The 14,599-nt window shown below is 39.5% G+C and overlaps 1 protein-coding gene across 5 annotated transcripts in view; it reads left to right on the top strand.

The window, feature by feature from the left end:
* The window catches only part of arap2 (ArfGAP with RhoGAP domain, ankyrin repeat and PH domain 2), a 120,912-nt gene that overhangs the window by 85,331 nt on the left and 20,982 nt on the right, over nucleotides 1–14,599 (top strand). For all 5 annotated transcript variants that reach the window (XM_083937154.1, XM_083937153.1, XM_083937151.1 and 2 more), the window contains exons 17-23: nucleotides 3,814–3,916; nucleotides 4,605–4,803; nucleotides 9,168–9,231; nucleotides 9,755–9,918; nucleotides 10,619–10,831; nucleotides 11,118–11,223; nucleotides 14,011–14,158. In XM_083937154.1, the coding sequence (XP_083793280.1) occupies nucleotides 3,814–3,916; nucleotides 4,605–4,803; nucleotides 9,168–9,231; nucleotides 9,755–9,918; nucleotides 10,619–10,831; nucleotides 11,118–11,223; nucleotides 14,011–14,158 (997 nt within the window). The remainder of the gene's footprint in view (nucleotides 1–3,813; nucleotides 3,917–4,604; nucleotides 4,804–9,167; nucleotides 9,232–9,754; nucleotides 9,919–10,618; nucleotides 10,832–11,117; nucleotides 11,224–14,010; nucleotides 14,159–14,599) is intronic.

Genomic DNA, 14,599 nt, shown 5'->3' with positions numbered 1-14,599 from the left:
CGTAGTGTAATTTGAATTTACCTCAGTCAATATCAAATCCAGTGAGGTTGTATTTTGGATACAGATCAATACTGCCCTTATCCAAAATAATTGGAAAAGTTGGAAAAGCAGAAATTTCTTACTCTAAAAAAAAATAAGGCCTATAGTTTAGCCTAAAGTCTGTTTCCACAGCTGAACAGTAAGTTCTGTTTCATTTAATACGCATAGCTTATTCTATTGGTCTTGTTTTTAGGTTCCTCACTTATGATCGGCCTATATTTAATACATGATCAATTTTATTTGCATGAATTAATGTTCAGCAGGCTTCTGAGCCACACTAATGTCTTTTCTGTAAATGTATTAATTTCTATGTCAGTGTGTCTACTGTTGTTGTGGCAGAATGTCTTTCATCTGCTTTGACCTATCTCACCGGTGTCTCTTTCGTTATTTGTCACTGCGCACGGGTGACCAACCTAGTTTCTCTTCTGGGGATTAATAAAGTTATCCAATCATAGAATTCATTATAGTGTAAGTCTGGCGAAAATTGACCTCCTGGTCTTTTTCGGCATGAAAATACATCACATCAGCCATCAAGACAGTTTTTTTTTGTTGATCAACCATGTATAGAGAATGCACAGAGAGACGCTAGCATCTCCATGTACATGGCTAACACTGATTAGCTCGGGGCGATGTGCTAAACGGCATTTAATAACCCCTACTATTACCCTAATATTACTCAAAATAGCCCCAAACCTCTGCAGTAGCATAATTGGGCGCCTTCACTTAAAACGAAGCACAAACAATGTAGTTAGCGAACCAAGAGTTCTCAATGTTTTATTTGATGTAATTTAATGCCGAAAAAAAACATGGTGTCCACTTTCGCTGGACTTATTAAACACATACATACTACAGGAAAACCATGAGCGACTCCAAAAATAAATCATAATCATCACGAATACACCTAAAATATACCAGCATGATTCAATGTTTCAGTATTCGGTAAAGGGAGAAATGATGATGAAGTGTGCATTTTACAGTCACTAGGTTATCGTGGTACACCATTTCCTGTGTAAAAATCCACAAGACAACAGGAAAGAAGAATGAAAACAAGTATTTAAAACATGTATAGCATATCATACAAGAGACATAAACTATTTACAATAGCAGACAAGCACGGCACGGGAATATGTCCTGTGTGATGATGGTTGTTTATTTTCTCTTATCTCAATTTCTTCTGTTGCTCTGTTTTTTTTATGCACGTTATTGTTTCATCCCCTTTTGCTCTCTCTTTCTCCATCTGTCTTTGTTTCTAGCTCACTCCCTCTCCCTGCGGGACATTCATAATCCAGCGTTCATCTCTTATCCCTCTGTCTTCTTCTTCTGTCTTTCTGATACCATTTGCACAGCACATCGCTGTACCACTCCATCCCTTACTCTCCCTCAGGGACCCCCTCGCTAACAAGCAGCTGCACACCTGCGGGTAAAGAGTAGGGGAGGGTTGAGGAGGAGGAGGAAGAGGGTGGGGAGGGGTCATGCGGGGTCACACAAACACCCGTGTCTCGCCTGTTCCCCTGACACGAGCGAGAAGAGAGCGACTCAGTGCTGCCGTGACCCCCGTGACACGCCACCTTAAACACCCATCGCTTTAGCATTTAGAGCCTCCCTCGCTGTAGCGTACCAACGGGAAAGGAGCCGGCGCTCGGTAGTGTGTTCAAACCATTACGATAGTGATACTCTGACCTCTGTACCTTCACACTGAGAGAGAGAAAGAGAGAGAGAGAAAGAGGGTGGAGGCAGAGACGACAGAAGGGGAAAAGACCAACAAAGATTAATAGCTGCCTTTTTGCTTCCGACAGCAACGGTTTTGCCTGCAAGTTTGTGTGGATGAATGAGTGTGGTAGTGCCTGCTTTTGAAGGAATATATAATTGGTGTGCATATAACCTAATGCGCCTATGCATTTTCTTTTGCCTAACCCGGGGGAGTGAATGTCCCTTTCTGATGGACTGACTAACACATCGTACAAAAGCACATTCATGACAGTTTGAAAGCAAAATGTGATTATCTGAACTACAGTGCATTAGGAGCATGCTGTGAGCAAAGCCACTGAATATCAATAAAAAAAGGTGAATGTCTCTTCACAAAGGCTAGGAAATCTATAGAAATAGGACTCATATAGGTACAGTAACTATATTACTACTATCTATATCTACTCACTCCGATACATATACATACATACTATACATACAATAGTCACAAATTAATACATCAACTGATTTGACAGATTATGTTCTGAAATATAATATATATATAATATAATATATATATATATATAATATATGCTTTGCTGGAAAACAAATATGAAGAGTCAAAACTGTTCTTAGTGGGGTTTTTTCGCGTTAACAATAGTGATTATGAGATAGATTTGGTTGGCTCTTCATTATTGCGAATGAAATCCCTTCAAGGTCTTTCATCACCCTAGCCTGGGTATATCCATGCTGCCTTGTGCGCAATTTCATTTTGCCCTGCTCGGCTTGGGGAGGGATGGCAAGATAATGACGACTTCTTGGCGAAACACCGTAGCTTCTTCTTCCTTGTTGAATTTCTGTTGCTCTACATACATCGTCTGGTATAACTGATACGATTGGCTGAGCTACGTACAGACACATTTGATGGACATCTGTAGCGTCCAATAAACGGCTCTAGGCAATCGTAAAGCATGCCTCAAATACGAGAAAAATACTGGGTGGTTCCCAGACAGAATCTTCCTGAGATTTGGTCACGTTAGCTAGGCTAGCATCACTCCTCTCCTGCATGACCCCTTAATCTTTCTTACTCTCAGAAGTGTATAATCTACATGTTATGAGCTACTTTTTTGAAATGCAAAAATGTGAAATTATTGGCTTTCTATTCGGTATTGGCCATTAAAGGGCAGATCATTTATATTAATTATTATATTTATTTAGTTTCCTGCTGAGGACAGCATGGTACACAACGTTTCAGAAAAAAAACAATTTTTAACTCCCACCATGATTATATATTAAAGGAACCAGTTCCCCTGGACGCAAATCAGTCTTCAGTAGATTCCGGGCTGCCAGTGTAGCAAACCTAAAAAGCCATTTTCCCCATTTCAAGACAGACATTTGGGAGATGCAAGAGCAAGTCTTTTGAATTTGTCACAGAGTAGCTTCCAGCTATTTTTTAGATGGATAAATTCACACGGATATGAAGGAAGCAAGTTAAGGATGGCCTTATAAATAAAAGTATATAGATGGACAATGCAGGGAGCAGTGGTGAGATTTTTAATAAACCTCAATGCTCCACGGTATATAGTATCTAAGGAGTGAAGACTTTGAGAGAATGCATGCATACACCGTATAGAACATCGGTTGTCAATCACAGACATAAAAGAAGCAACAAGTCTCATTTTTGCATCAAAAGAGAAGCAAGACTTATTTCTGAAATAAAAACTCAGCTTCAGCTTCTTAACGAGTTGCCGAATGTTAGGCTTTAAAAAAAAAAGAGAATCCTCAAACATGAATCTAGGGTATTTATAACAAGATACAGACTCAATCACTTTGCCCTGAATCATAATAATATTGGTCATTGGTATTGCTCAGGCTCGGTCAGCAGTATCTAGAAATCTGAAAGCACAAAACATTATAAGTTATTTTCAATGGTGAGAAGGTTTACAGGTATAACCAGCATTTTATACACATAGACAAGAAAGTATGGCTGCTTTTAATTGCATGTATGCAAATGTAAGCAGATTTGGGGGCTTGTGAGGACACTTTACATTTCCAGATCTCTAACAGTGAGCAACGTGTCTCTGGCAGGGCTGTGTTTACTGTGGAACTGTACCTGCAGACGGAGCGAGCACTGGTTGTCGGAGCAGAAACACAGGAAACACAGCGTGACTGGATCCAGGCACTTACAAAGGTGACAAACTTTGCATTCAACACACACACATACAGACACACACAGACAGACACACACACACACACACACACACACACTCTCACACACTTACTTATTCCCATTGGCTCCTTTTTAAGTTTGTTTTTCACTTAAAGTTACAATGGAGAAACTGTGTGAATATGTTGAATAAGTACACACAAGCACGGCCATACTTTTTTTTTCTTGCTACACACAAATTGTCCTCAGTCAGCCCCATGCTGCCTGGGCTTTTTTTACCCCCCCAATAAGACAAGTGGTCTCACTATCACTCCACACACATGCTGACATCTTGTAATAACACCCCACATAAATATGTCCCCATTCCCTTTTTTATCTCTTTAATCCCAGGCAACCTAGTCATAGATAGTGGGAGGTATAGCTGCATTAGCCCATATGTCTCTCCATCTGTACCATCGGCCTTTCACACCTCCGTATTTCAATTTGAATCACACAACAATGGTCAGACTGCCTAGCAGGAGAAAGGGAAATGTACTAAGAAAATAATTCAACAAGGCAGCAGAAAGTGAACAAAGATTTATCCACAAAAAAAAGTTGTGATTTGTGTTTTCACTTTGCACTCCACATTAAAAAAAATATTTTTTTAAGTTTCTAGCTGTTAAACGTGAAAGTTCTTAACTCCTGAGCTCGTTCTCTCTTTATTTGATTGCAGTGCTTCGTCCCTGCTAAAGTCGAGGGACTGGTGCAGAAAGATGGCGAGCTGATTGGGAGACTGCACTACAAAGAAGGTCATGACCTGTACCACTGGAGGGTGGGCTGGTTTACGCTGGAAGGCTCTGCCCTGCACTTCAGCTCAGGAGAAGAGGAAAGAGAGGAAGAAGTCCTTCAACTCAAACAGCTACAGGAGCTCAGTAAGCACACTGCGTTTTTGCATTATTATTTTTCTATTTCTCACTATGTCTCGCAGTCGTTGTTAACCAGATATGTGAGCACAGCTACATTCTCGCTACTGCAAAAGCTTCCACGTTTAAACTCTCCACGTCTCTCTGTTCCCTCAAAGGTCGGCTCTGTCAAGATGGTTTACAAAGTGGGGCGAATTCAGTTCATGATTTATTTATGATTTACAGAGACCCAACAATTCCCCCATGAGCAACAGTAAGTGGCATTAGAGAGAGAGAATAAGAAAGAGTAAAGAGAGAGAGAAAAAGAATAAGTAAAGAGAGAGAGAGAGAGAATAATATGAATTTGAATAGTAGTATTAGTATTATAGTAGTAGTAGTAATTAACAATAGTTATGGCATAGATAGATAGATACATTTAATTCTCATTCAGGTATACACGTAGACACAGTGCACATTGAACGAAATTCCGTTGCATTGACGCAAGTGCAGCAAGAATATTACTATTCCTAAACAGGCGATCCGTAAAAAGTCAATGAAAGTGTTTATTGTGTCCATGTGCATAGGTTCTGTACAAATTCGAAAAGTTCTTATAGGCTAGTTTAGACTCATTATAAAATCGTGCATTGAGTGGGCTGGAGAAAAGCGGGAAGATGCCACAGACGCAAGAGGATATGAAAGGACATTCTGTAAATATGAGGTCAGTAAAGGCCAATATAACGTACTGGGACATCAATCATCAGCCAATGTAGGATTAGGCTTTCCCATAGCTGTGGCCATAGCCATCACAAAATGTGGTCACAGTATGATGGTAGCATTCCTCCCACTGCTCACTCACATGCGTTTTTGCCAATATCTCCACAATACTGGTCAACACTAGTTATTTAAAGGATAGTCGGTGGAGGGAGGCTGACAGTCATTGTGGAAGGCTCAAAAGTTCACACATACTTTGGCAGATTGATCAATTGCGCCAGTGTGATGTGCGAACAGAAGGAGGGGAGAATCAATGGATCTTTTTCAAATCCATTTACAGCTCGACGTGGATCAAATTGCGCAAAGTGCTGCCCCATCTTCTCACCTTGGGCGGGACAAAGAACTGCTGCGGTGCTCATTTTTTATTCTCGGCTTTCTCAAACCATATTTGTCACAGTAGAGGAGACGTTAGCGCCAGAAGGGACTGTGTTTTGTCAGGCGGATGGTAGGTTCTGGAGCATTAAAAGGACCCCTTTTGGAATCACAGTCTGTGACATGGGATTAACTGTTATTTTCTCTGCAGTGACACCACCACATGAAAGATGCCCCCATGTAGCAGTGAGGGATTTAATAAATACACTTTTCAATTAAAATCACGACATGTTTCCAGCATTCAGCTCCTCAAACTGCATCAGGAGTTCTTTGCAAGTGAGACGCAGTCTGTTCCTGGTTTTTTTTGTTTTTTTTAAATCAAGCTGGAAGTAATGATCATTTTTTAAATCTTTCCTCAAAACCTACTGAAGTGTTTTCATACCGGAAGTAAAGTGAAAACTCTCCTTTATGTCTTCGTCAATAATTATCTGTTTGTCTTATAATAACCCTATGACTAGGACAGTCAGTTTAGCTTATGGTTTCCAATTATTTAATTGATCTTTGTCACTTATTCAGTATTTATTTGTTGAGTCTATGGAGCACTTTGTAATATTGTGTTTGAAAAGTGCTATATTCATAAATAAATTCACAAGTAAAAAACAAACAATCTTATCCCCAAAAAACAAGAGTGCAGTACCTCTCAAGACAGCTTCTTGGGGGCTCGGCTGTGTACTTGACAGAGGATTGATCTTTTTGTGATGTCTGGTGTCAAGATGTCTGCTGCACAGATAAAGAGAATCAAAGTAAAAGTGAAGGGGAAATGACAGATACAGTTAGATAATCATTAACCTGTCACAGCGCACAAATCAGCCTTCTCACCCAGAACATCATGAAATGAATGGTTTTCAAACCATATAAGCACATTAACTCTGAACTCATTCAGTGCAATTTTCTCAGTGGATTTCTCTTAAGGCGGTGGCTAAATAGATCCATTCCTCTACTCAAACATCCAAATATTAAGATCAGGCATCGGCTCAAGTCTGCGGTCCAGCATATTTAGATGGAAAATGTCCGTACTGAGGTCCATTTAAAGGGTATAATTAGATTCATTCATTTGTTTTACCATCTGAGACCTACATAGACCAGTTGTTATCCAGAATAATTCCAAGGCTTTTGACTCGCTCACTGTAGGTCAGAGACCGCAACGACAGGTGTGAGTACAATATTTGTCCCTGACTTTAGTCCATGGTTGGTCCTTATGGATGTTCACTGGAAACTTCGTTCAAGCCAGAGGAACCATTGCTGGTAATCAAACCCAGGTCTCTGCAAAGATGGACAACAGGGCTCGCAATATTACAAGGTTATCATATAATAATACCTGTCAGAATAAAAAACACTTAATGCTTCCACTGGAAATGTGAACCTATCCTCTAAATCACCCTGGTTTTTAGAGGTGTAAACATATAATTAGAAATGTCTAAAAGGACACTCGGCACAAATTATGGAGAGAATAAGGCAGCAGACTCAGTTCCTTATCACACAAACATATTAAGTCATAAAATAGTTCCCATTGAGCTGTAAAATGGATAAAAAGAGGATTGCTGTGTGTTTTTGTTTAAACAACAATGACAAGTGTTTTTGCGTTTACCTGATAACACTGTTAATAGACCTCTCTCAAGTCAATATCAATCTCTGAAGTTCTCTGCTTTCTTCTCCCGTTGTTTGGATCAGAATGAAATACTGTGCCCTTGAATGCCTGCCAAAGAAAATAAAAAGCAAATTATTTGTTCAGAGAGACTTTGGGGGATTAATTGTTTCTGCTGTTTCACTCAAAATACAAAGGACTTGTTGGCCAGAAAAACACTGTTATTATTTTCACCAATCTCCTTTTATCGAAGTAAATTAAGTTTCCTGTCTGTGCCGATAATCAATCAGTGTGTTTAGCCTACTAAAAAGAGCAGATGTAGACATTGTGGCATTTGATGCAAGAAACACACAAAAAAACTAGTTGTTCTGTTCTATTTAAGATACACAGTATGAAGAAAAGACTGTCCATAGGTACATATTGCTACTTTCAATAACTTAAATTTGGTTTGGTAAATATGAAGGTCAACCCAAGTTCACAGGGAAGTAAAAAGTAAGTATGACGCAAATGCTAGAAGTCAGTTAGCTTAGCTTAAACCACAACATGTCATTTTTTACACTTTGTTTATCTTATTATTCCAGAGAATAAAACAAAGGTAACTGGATGCTAGCTTCATTCTAAATAATGTAGCCTGCAGCCAGTTAGCCAAATTTAAACTACAATGCGTCATTTTTACACTTGGGTTATTGTTGGATTAAAAAACAGATATAACCTCGCTAGTATTCGGTTAGCTTAGTTTAGCACTAAGACTGGAATCACAGGTAGACGGCTAGCCTGGTTCTTTCCAAAGGTTAAAAAAAGCAGCTCTAGAGCTAACTAGTTAAGAAATGATATCTTGTTTGTTTAATCTGGATAAAAAACATGTAATGCTTTTAGCTAAACTAAGTGTTTGCTGGCATTGGCTTCACATGTGCAATACTGAATAAGAGTGATTCAATACATAACCCTAAGAGAAGAGAGCATGAGACATTTGTTTGCACCACGACAACTGTTTATTCGAGTAAAGTCCAGATTATTCTCTTTCTGCTAGTTTCTTATTTTAGCACAGTGGGAACTTCAGTATGATGAAAGTTCCAGATGTTGTTGCTTGGAGATTTGTGACTCAACTGCAGAGCCTCATATGGTTTTTTTCTCCTGTTTGTTCTGATTGTTGCTATGATCCAAGCAGCTTCTTGAATTCACAGAAGTGATTATGGCAGAGCTTTAGAGTCCCTCAGCCTAGTTTTTCTGTATCCTTGCACTTGTTATTTTAAAAGATTGATCGTACAGATGAAGAATGGCAGGAACTCTGTCTCTCTAACTCTGAGTTAAATACTACTTTCAGTGCAATCTTATTCCTCCAATTGCCTTTCCACCACTGTACTGTTCCCTCACTTGTCTTTCCACTGTACGTCTGTACATTTGAGAAACTAGTCATATATTTCTAGACGTATTGTTATTTGCAGTGATTGATAAATTAGAACGGGAGAAGAAAGACCTTTCACTAACAGGTAATGAATGCATTTTCAACTTTCATGGTAAAAGCTTTACGCTCCTGCTTTTATCCGAGATTGAACAGCTATAAATGTCAGACCTTAACACATTACTTTGCATTAGCGCAGAACACGTTGCTCTTTGTGTTTTTGAGGCTGCATTTTCTACAACGTGTTGCCTTTTATCCTCCCAGCTGTCTCGATGCATACAGAGGGTGAGGACAAGATCCAAGTCCTGCTGATGGTGGAGGGAAGGAGGTATGTCAGCCCTCGAAATGAACAATTTTGCTAATTGGCAATGTATTTGGGATACAACAACATGCATTATGCAACGTTGCAAGCTTTGATTTTTGCCATTGTCTTGTTAGTCTGAATGCACTTCACCTACTGTAACCGTCCACGGTAATCAGTCTCGCTAGACTGCCTGCTTCAGTTACAGGAAAGGTGAGGTGGCATGTAACACAAGCCAACAGTTTGAGTCTCCCATTTAAAGGAATTCAACGAAAGTCTGCTTACTCTTAGTTAATTGCTCTTTGTTTGTGTGTTTTGGATCAAACCTCGCGGGAGACCGCCGGTTGTTTATCGATGCATGTTCAGCAGAAACACTTTTGAATTCCTTTAATCTTGTTGGTTGTTTATTTAATGGCTTATTAGGGCTTTTCTTTCCAAATATATGAAAAGCTTTAACATTTTATAATATGAAAAACCATATTGTTACTGGAAATTATATTGTGATGTTAATAGTGACTTTTTAAAAAAAATAAATCTTTCTCTTTAATAGAACAGTTTACATCCATGGCTTCAACAAGATGGACTTTGCACTGTGGCACTCTGCTATCACACTGGCTGCTGGTACAGATGGCAAGGCGCTCAGCGACCAACAGCTCACAAAAAATGGTGTCCCTATTATAGTCGACAGTTGCATCGCTTTTGTCACCCAATATGGTGAGTTACATTATATTTACTGGGAGAGAATGTTTAATTTTCTTCATGACTTTTCTTAGAATATCCGCTTGCGGAGATGATTCATCCAGTTATGATGAGAATTTCCTACTTTTTTAATGTTGTCTAACATAATGTTGTGATATTATCCCAACTCCATTTTCACCATATATATCCTTTTTTTTTTTTTTTTTACAATGCAGTCCAACTTTGCACTTCACTACACAACATCTATAATACATAGCACCTGTTACTTCTGGAATGCATGATAAATGCAAAAGGGTATTTATACAGCAGCATTTTAAGTGGTGTGCAATGTAATGAGGGATTGGCATAAAAGTAAACTGAAACTTTAAAGTAGTACAGCAGGTTAATAATATACATTGCAGCAAACAGTTTCATTCTACTCGCAATTTAAATTCACATTTACTTATGTAACTTTATTGAATCCAGCAACCATAAAGTTGGTCGTGGCCTTATAATTGCTTTGAGTTATATAAAAATTGCCCTTTGCTGTGGCAGACATCACACATCAGACTATATGGAAGAAAACAAAGCAGACATCAAGTAATGAGCAGAACAATTTCTACAACCAGTTAATACATTTATGTAATCATCCACCCACCCAGCAATAGCCTGGCCTATGGACGTAAACTGCAACTAGTTGGCAAAGGCGGTAATTCTAGTTTTACTATGTAACCAGGTTTGTGCCAGGAGGGGGTCTACCAGAGGCCGGGGGACCCTGATCGAGTGGCCCTGCTCCTGGAGGAGTTCAACCGGGATGCCCGTAATGTGAAGCTGAGGGAGAAGGAACACCGGCTGGAGGATGTGACAGATATCCTCAAGAGTTTCTTATCCCAAGCAGAGGACGCACTGCTGACCAAGGAGCTTTATCCATACTGGGTGTCAACTCTGGGTAAATGTGGCGTCTGGTGGGAGTGGGAACACAAATTTAAGTGACATAATAAGCAGAAATATGCCACTGTTACATGTGGGGAATGGTTCTATTCTAGTAATACGCTTTATGGTTTATGCTTTTCAGCACTACAATATTCAAGGACATGATTTCATCATCACAGATGAAAAAAAGTTCAAATTGCTTCAATAATTGAAAAATTACAGTATGACCTACATTTCCTTTGGGTGTCAGCTCATAATTCTTCAGTACTTTTAATGTAGTTCTCATCCATGTGGTTTTATAGATGAGAAGGACGAGAGGCAGAGAGTAAAGAAGTACTTCACTTTCATCGAGAGTTTGCCAAAGATAAACAGGTCCACCCTTGATGCTGTGCTCCAACATCTGTACAGGTATAAACACACGCACGCACACACACACTTCAAAGTGCAGATACGTTTAAAGCATTGTACTTGGGACACTGCCAGTGTTGAGTTCACTGAGGAGACATGTGGTCAAGAGCAAATTAAGGAAATGAAGATGCCAAAACAACATTCAACAATGAAGTTCAGAAGTTTTAGTCCATCACATGTCTCTGACAGCTATCTTTATCTTAGCATGACAGCCACAGGGGACATTTCACTGTCCAAGTACTCTTACTTTGATACTTTAAGTACATTTTGCTGATTTGTAATTCAGTAATGTTACTCACAATGGAGCATTTATACATCTTTACAATAGTTTCAATTAAAGCAATTCTTACCTTTGTTGCATGTCTCAGTTAGAGCACTCAGCACTTCCATCCAAAGTCCCACCTTATTCCCCCTGCCTGACTTCTGTTTCTACCTCCTCCCCTGACACATGCGGTTAGAGACATGGGAAGTCTGAAGTTTTGGTGGAAGCTCCTACTGTCGAATTTCAAGGGAGCTCAACCTACCCTGAATTAGCTAGTAGGAGATTCTACTTTGACTACTTTGCACGGATGACAGACAAGAAGCTCGACAAATCATTTTATTTGGGACCGAATAAAGTGATTGGTCAGACTTTTATCAGAAATATATGCAAATTGAATAATAATGAGTTTTAACACCAGGTGGATTTATTTTATATTTTAGTGCCATACCCTTATTAGGAGCATTTTAAGATTACAAAATAAGTATAAAAGTGCGAGAAAGGTAAGAATTGCAATGTAAAGTTCAGTTTCCAGTACATAGCAAGCATGAGCAGTGCAGCCACTGGACACTGTTATAGAAACTGGACAGCACTAACTGGAACATGAAAATGATGCATACCTTCCATCGCCAAATTATGCATTATAATTTGATGCATTCGTATAGCAACTCAATTGTTAGTTCTAATTGCTAACTGTTGTCGCCATCATGCTTTTGATGGGACTCATGGCCGATAGAACAGTTGTAGCTCTGCAGGTGCCACACTGCATCAGAGAATAAACAAGTGCAGAGACTCAAGGGTCCTGCACTCTGAGCCCAAGGGTTGCGATTTGTCACCCGCTGATTAGACTGTTGTCCCTTCTGCACCGCAAATGACCCATTCTCCCTTCTGCTGTTTGTTATTCCTATGACCATTTAAGTCGGATAGTTATTATTGCGACATCTATCCAACATTTTTTCGGAAAAGAACAGAATGCTATCAGTCAAATTAATCTTCAACTTTGTTTATTGTGCCTCCTGTTTCTTTTTTTGGCAAATTAATAAATGTGGGGAGGTGAGGAGAGACTCTGTAACCATAACAGTACAAAAGCCTCCAAAAATAATATTCTACTCATTATGTCGATTGTTACCCAAACACCACAAATCTATGTAATACTAGATTTGGGGTGATTGCCTTATAATTCCAGTGGGCTTCATTGGACATCTTCAGGATACATGGATAAATAACCAGTAATTGTTAGATTGATTAGTTTTCTACAGTCTCTAAAAAAACAAACTAAAAAAACACTGCTGATCCATGCTGGATTACAAAGCTTCTGAAAGGGATATTATCTCATCGGAGCCCATGTTGGAAAGCTACAACGGAAACAACAGAGGCATTAAAAGTAACTCTCTAGTATGCAGCTTACCGGAGATATTATAAAATCAGTGAAAAAGAATACTTTGATGTTTGTGTGTGTGTGTGTGTGTGTGTGTGTGTGTGTGTGTGTGTGTGTGTGTGTGTGTGTGTGTGTGTGTGTGTGTGTGTGTGTGTGTGTGTGTGTGTGTGTGTGTGTGTGTGTGTGTGTGTGTGTGTGTGTGTGTGTGTGTGTGTGTGTGTGTGTGTGTGTGTGTGTGTGTGTGTGTGTGTGTGTGTGTGTGTGTGTGTGTGTGTGTGTGTGTGTGTGTGTGTGTGTGTGTGTGAATTTGCAGATAGTGAAAAAGCAACCAGATGAACTGATGAGCCAAAAAAAAAAAATCCAATGTGTGTGGTTAACAGGAAAAACGGAAATGATTTAAGTAGCACTGGGTTACTTACACAATAACACCAATACCCGTATATAGTGACACCCCTACTTACAATTTTTGATGTTTTTTGGATATTTCGAAGTCAACTTTATGTGTTGACATTTCTAATTATAAATAAAAGAAGCATTGCACGCGGAGTGCAGAGCCAAAAAGGCGTAAAAGCTAGCATCACAACTTTGCTCATGTCCTGCAGCTGCCACCACGCCACAGAGCCTTTTTTCCACCAACAGCTGCATATTGTTGCAATTTGTGTGCTTGTCTTGATGTCTCATTCACTGATGCTCACATTACACGTCGCTCCCTCAGAAACCAGCGGTGTACATTTGTGATTTAGCTGCATTATGTTAATGTAGATTGTTTGGCGAAGATGTAATTGGCCCTTTGCGGAATTCGGTCTAAGGCCTAGCATTCACACTAAATTGAGTGTACAATAACACATACCGATGTAAGAGATTGAGACAGTTATTGAGAGAGAGATGTGTGTGTGTGTGTGTGTGTGTGTGTGTGTGTGTGTGTGTGTGTGTGTGTGTGTGTGTGTGTGTGTGTGTGTGTGTGTGTGTGTGTGTGTGTGTGTGTGTGTGTGTGTGTGTGTGTGTGTGTGTGTGTGTGTGTGTGTGTGTGTGTGTGTGTGTGTGTGTGTGTGTGTGTGTGTGTGTGTGTGTGTGTGTGTGTGTGTGTGTGTGTGTGTGTGTGTATGCGCACATTTGGGTTATTCTAACCACGTTTCTTCCTGTGTTTCAGGATTCAACAGTGTTCCCACCTCAACCACATGTCCAGCGAAAAACTGGCCTCTGTCTTCTCCTCCTACTTGTTCCAGACTCAGGGTGAAACCCCACAGGAAACCAACGTTGTCCGGGACCTCATCAGCAACTACATTATACTCTTCAGCGTGAGTCAAAAAATGTTTTATTTATTTATTTGTATGCAATTTGATGGTGCTTATTTGTCAGATCTGGAAACGATGAGGAGGGTGAGCTTGAGCATGGTTACACTATATGGGTCTTCCACCTTTACATCAGATAACATCTGATTTTTATTGCATGAACACTCATTACATATACATTTGTAAAAATGACAAACACACATTGTCATACAGTTAAAAAACAAAGGTATCACCTGCCTACATATTTATCAGCATGGCAAACTAGTTGGTTAATTTGATTTTAACTCTTCTCGTCTGTTACAAACCGTCAAAAATGGAAACTGTTGTCTCAGTCAAGTCAGCTCTGCACACAATGATGACACACATCTCTAGGAAACAGATTATATTAAATTAAAAAAAAACAGGTCACCTAGAATAAAAAATACCATCGGAATCTTGTTCAGGACA

This window comes from Echiichthys vipera, assembly GCF_963691815.1.
Source record: "Echiichthys vipera genome assembly, chromosome: 22".
Lineage (NCBI taxonomy): Eukaryota > Metazoa > Chordata > Actinopteri > Perciformes > Trachinidae > Echiichthys > Echiichthys vipera.
The sequence above is the reverse complement of the archived record's forward strand: the minus strand, read 5'-3'. Positions and strand labels throughout refer to the sequence as shown.